Genomic DNA, 5,475 nt, shown 5'->3' with positions numbered 1-5,475 from the left:
TGGGCATCCCGCCGGGCTGTGACCCTGCGAGGGGTCCCCCCGCACCCTGGGGCTGGTCCAGCCCCACGGAGACCATGGCCATGGGCTGGCCCCGGGGCACCCACAGCACTCCGTGGGCTCACTGCCTCCCCCCCGGGAACAAGGGGGCTGCGACCCCATGGGGGTGAGCCCCCCCTCAGCCCCAGCCCTGAGTAGCTGGATGGCCACAGGCACATTCAGAAGCCAGATTTGGGATTGAGCAGAGCCCAGCCCCACAGGGATGCCCTGGCCCAAGGGGATTAAGGGATTGTAGGGCTCGGGGACCCGCGGTTCCTGGAAAGGCAGCAAAGCCCTGGACCCTACAAGGGCACTGAGCGGAGCGGGACGAGCATTGGCTGAGCTGGGCAGGAGGGGGCCGCTGGCAAAAAGGCAGGGAAAATGTGACATCCTTGCTTGCCCGGCCAACGGGGTGGCAGGGAGGGAGGGGGCTGCAGAGGCACCCCTTGCCTGCCCTGTCCCACTGTGGCCCTGGCTCACTCTGCCCTTGGAGCTTGGAATGGAGCGAGCCCCATGTCCTACGTCCCCAGCGCCCAGCCACGTCTCCAGCACCCAGCCACATCCCCAGGGAAAGGAGAAAAGGCCCCAGGAAGCTTTTCGCCAGCCAGTCCTGGGGGAGTGAGAGGGTATGGGGCACCCCAGGGACACTGCCAGCCCTGCAGAGATGGCCCTGCCACCCCTGGTCCCACACCCAGTGCTGGCTCAGCTCTAGCCCAGCAGGAAGCTTCATGCCGGGATGGTGGGGCTGAGCCCCAGGGGAATTGGCTCTCTCTGTACCCCCCTGCTCACAGCTCCACTGCTCCCCACAGCCGGGGAGGCCAGCGGGAGCCTGCAAAGACCTTCGCACCACGATGGGATGTGATGGAGCAAAACCAACTGACCCGAGGTGGGCTGTTTCCCAACGCAGAGACCACTTGCACTGCGGTTATTTGGTGCTTGGATTCGGCTCAGCTCCTTGGCCAGCCACAGCGGGTCTGGTCCAGGGCCTGGCTAAAACCTCGCACCCCCCTTGGAGCTTAATCCCTGGGACCCTCCCCACAGCTCCTCTGCCTGCAGCAGTGCAGCGAGGGCACCCGCAGCATCCTGGCAGTTTTATGTACACAACCCCCGGCATCTTCCCTGCAACCGCAGCAGGAGCTGGGAGGGCGTCTGCTTGGGCACATGGCTCCTCCGCACAGGAGGTCACTCGGGACAGGATGGGTCCGTCCACGCTTCTGGCAGAGGACACGAGTGAACAACCCTGCTCTGGCTCCCCAGAGCCCCGCTGCCGCCCCGTGCTCCGACAGCAGCGTGGATCACTCATCGCCCTCAGCCCCGAACCCAAACAGGAGGCAGTGGCCACGCCTGCGTCATCTTCAAAATAAAACTTTATTTATTCGGTAACAAGAACATTGAATCTGCACATCAGTGCACAAGTTCACATTTAAAAACAGCTGAGCACATCGGTCATAAAGTCTTTAGGGGGAAAAGGGACGATCCCAGCCACCAAGGAAGATCCAGGAGGGGCAGACAAGCGCTCCCCTCCCCGGTTTGCAACGCCACCGCCAGCCGTGCCCGAGGGCTCCTGGTCCAGCACGCAGCGCGGCTGGACTGCCTGGCCCTGGGGCGATCCCTACAAACCAGCGCACAGACGTCACATCTCCATACAGGAAAATAAAAGGCACTGGCACCTGCTTTTGTGCCAACAGAGATGTCTGCAGCGCGGGCGGGCTGTTAGCACCTCTGGCGGCATGGCCGGAGGGTGACCGAGAGCCCAGCCCAGAGCCCTCCTGCACCAGGCCAGCGCCCGCCTCTGCCCCACGCCAGCAAGGGCTCGGAGGGTCCCTCCCTTAGGGAGAAGCGTGGGGGTTTACGTGGAGCTAGGAGCAGATTAAGGCAGGACACACCGTGACGGGAGCAGGGGGCTTGCAGCAGCTATGGCTTCCCCCTGTCCCCAGGCCGGGAGGGCTGCGGGGGTCTCGGAGCCCCCAGGCAGCAGCAGCGCCCCGGTGCCCATGCCGATTCCCAGCGCCTCGCTCCTCCCAGGAGGCCCCTGGAGCAGCTGGAGCTGGGGTAGGATACCTTCCAGTGGGCCTTTGCTGGCAGAGGGACACGGAGCTAATCCCTGCCCCGTTTAACATCCAAGTGAGCCAGAAGCGGCGTCACCTCCTGACCCCCCTGCCACCCGCTGGGACCGTGCCCCCAGGAAAGGGCCGAAAGGGGAGAGATTTGTACAGGTCACAACTTCTCAAGCAGACCGGACACACACACACGCGCGCGCACACACACACACACAGTGCAACAGAACGCAGTGTAAAAACCAGTTTTCACGCACACGCTATCCGTTTGTGCAAGGCTCACACGTTACAGTACAGCCAGAGATCGGGCGGGCAAGGGGGAGGCGATGGCTGAGATATTGTACAGGAGTCAATGTAAACAATAAAGCGTCCTCCGCGAGGGCTTTGCAAGAGACCAAAGAACAGTTGCTTTGTACAAAAATGCCCTTAAAACAACACTTTCTCCGTAAACCCCTCTATCAGTGAGGCTTGTCAAGCTGCTGGGTGCTCTGGAGGTGCTGCTCCCCTTCGGTGCTTGGTGGGGCACAAGAAGCTCTCGTGGGGCAGCCACAGGGACCGGGACTGAGCCACCATCCCACCCACGAGCCACCAGCATGGAGAAGGGACAACTGTCCCCAAGCAAAGACCTCTGATGCCAGGGGCTTGGTGGCCTCATTGCCCAGACACTAGCCAAGGAGGACCCAGGGCCCTCAGAGAGCTGCATGCACATGCCCCTCCAGCCCGTTCCCCTTTCTGCCGTCCAGGTCAGAGCCTCCAGAGCCTTCATAACTCTGCAAGAGAACCACCTTCCCCGACTCCCTCCGCCTGTTCAGTGGCTTCCCAGAGAAAAACCACAGTTGTGCTGGACCAAAGCCGAGGACAAGGGGACAGCAAAGCACCTCCCTGCAAGGGCCTTTGTCCCTCTGCTGCTCTCCCCAGCTGAAGCACCTGGACAGCAGCGGAGTATCGAGGGAAGCAGCATTTCTGGTCTGCATGAAGGAGCCTTCCTAGGGGGCATTTCTCCTGGGATCCACCTGGGCAAAGAAACCCAATCCCCTTCCTCCTCCTCCTCCCTTCTCAAGGGCACAGATCATAGACAGGGCTTTCCCCTCTTGGGCAGATCCTTGTCAGCAGGACACGTTGCCAGCCAAGCATGCTCCCTCCAACGGAGAGCAGGCTTGGTGGCACCCCATCCCTTCCACCCGTGGAGGGGCAGGCAGACATGTCCTTGGGGTCAGGAACGGTGGGGGGAGGCAAGGACTGAAATCGTCCTTCACAAGACGACACGAGCCATTTGGCCTTTCCACACTGCCTGCCCAGCTCCAAAGCCAGCTGGAGCTGGCTAGGAGAAGCCAAATGTCTTGCAGCATTCCAAAGAAGTATCTGGCCTCCTGGGCCAGGGACTTGGGTGACTTCTAGTGACTGAAATGGCCTGGGATGACATGCTATTTGACCCAAGACAGGGCCCTGCTACTTCAGGCTGTGCTCCAGCCTGCAGCTAGCATGGGTGACATCCCCCCTGCCGGAGCTCAAGCTCCTTGGAAGGGGAGGGATGAAGTGCACGCTGCTGCAGGACAGACACGCTCACAGCCCCATGCCCGGGCTGTGGGCACGCAGGCTCTGCAAGGCAGGGAGGGAGGATCCCTGGGAGCTACAGGAGGGCAGCGAGGAGGGACCACTTTGCAAACTGCTATCCTCTGCTGCTGGCAAGCTGGGGGGGTTACGGACACCCCTTCCCCAGGGCAGATGCATGCTGCTTCCCAATACTCCGCAGTGCTCCGGTGCTGCGCACTCCTCTCAGGCTCAAGATGAGCTTGTCCCATCGGAACCCACCAGGCTCTGCAGCACCAGCGCTGCTTTCTAGGCACGGCCTTGTCTGCTGCTCCTCCCACACCACATCCTCTCTGTGCTGGGCTTTCAGCAGCTGGAGCCATTCTGCATCTTCTCTCTGCTTTGCTCCTCCCCGGAGGGCAGGTCTGGGCCAGAGCCAAGCACCAGCTCAGACACACTCTTCTGCCACAGACCTGCCACGGGACTGCAGACAGGACCCAGAGCTCTCCGGCATCTGCCAAGTGCCTTTCTCTCTGCTCCTATAGCACACATACAATTTGCTGATATGCACGGCTGGAAACGAGGAGCTTTGATTTAGCCAAACTGCTTGGGAACCGTAAAATTAAGTTGCTCAAATTTGGAGCAGACCCTTCAAATACAAGTTCTCCGGGGAAGCAAGAACCTGCAGAATGGCTTTCCAGGTCCGATGGCTTTCCATATCCAACTGGCACTTCTGAAACCCAGCTTCAAGCAGGAGGGAGACGGGCAGATGCACAACCCCCCTCCCGCAGAGGGGTAACAGGGGTTCACACAGGACTGGAGGAGAAGGGACACATTTGGCAAAGGCTGGCATCGAGGCTCACTTTTGGAAAGGGAAGACAGCTTACAATGTCAAATCCACTCCCATTTCTGTGCAGACTACAATGAACAGCACTGAGTTTGAATAAGGTGGTTTTGTTTTCCAGTTTACAGAATGCAGTCTTGCCCTTTTTTAAAAAAACATAGAAACAACAACAAAAAAATACCATATAAATACCGTATATACAATTTAGGAAAAAAAAAAAAAAAAAGAAAAAAAGAAAAAAAGAAAAAACTTCCAGAAACGATCTTCCCTCTGGGTCGAGTGTTAGGAGTGACAGCAGAGAGGACAAAGCTTTGTACTCAGTAGGGGCGATACGTCGTGTAACGATTACAACTCCAGGTTTGGGAGCGACCAGAGGTGCCCGTGAACGTGGCAGAGGGGAGAGAAAAACTCAGGCAGCACGAGACAAGAGCAGCTTTTGGGCAGAGTGGAGGCAGCAGGAGGGCAGAGGACAGATGATATGGCCATGAACTTGGAAGGCCCACAGCAGTATTCAAGTAATGGGAGGGTCAAAACCCTAACGAGGCATTTGTTTTAAAAGAACACACTGGCTTTGGGGCTCCCCTCCTCTCACCCGAGGGTCTGGGGCAGCTGAGGAGAGGCGAGCTTGGCAGCTCGTGGAGGAGCTCTGCTCCACCTCACCACAAAATGGGGGACTCGGCACGACCCACACCGGGAGGCGAGTGCTGATCTCGGTGCCAGGCTGCCCGGGGCTTCCAGAGCCCATCCGTCGGGAGCATTTACCCCTGTGCGCTCCTTTTGGGGATGCACCAGCCGAACTGAGCCCGGGAGGTTTGTTCTGAAGCAGCTTTGCGAGTGATCTGCCAGCATCGTGGAGTTCCAGTTTGCAGAAATAAAAGAAAGGCCAAAAGGACCTTGGCACAGCCTTCGACATTTACGGGGGGCTCTCACCCCAACAACCGTCCAGCACCATTTTGAGGCATGGAGAAAATTCAAGTTAGGAATCTGGTTCTAAGCAAAACTCCACCT

General features: G+C 59.0%; 1 protein-coding gene across 1 annotated transcript in view; it reads right to left on the bottom strand.

Moving 5' to 3' along the window:
* CORO6 (coronin 6) overlaps positions 1–5,212 on the bottom strand; it is an 11,902-nt gene extending 6,690 nt beyond the window's left edge. Inside the window, 1 exon segment of the mRNA XM_035889617.1 lies at positions 5,060–5,212. Coding sequence (XP_035745510.1) covers positions 5,060–5,212 — 153 coding nt within the window.
* Positions 5,213–5,475: the final 263 nt, after the last annotated feature.

The sequence above is a fragment of the Egretta garzetta genome, unplaced genomic scaffold (assembly GCF_000687185.1).
Source record: "Egretta garzetta isolate BGI_Z169 unplaced genomic scaffold, ASM68718v1 scaffold112, whole genome shotgun sequence".
Taxonomy (NCBI): Eukaryota; Metazoa; Chordata; class Aves; order Pelecaniformes; family Ardeidae; genus Egretta; species Egretta garzetta.
The sequence above is the reverse complement of the archived record's forward strand: the minus strand, read 5'-3'. Positions and strand labels throughout refer to the sequence as shown.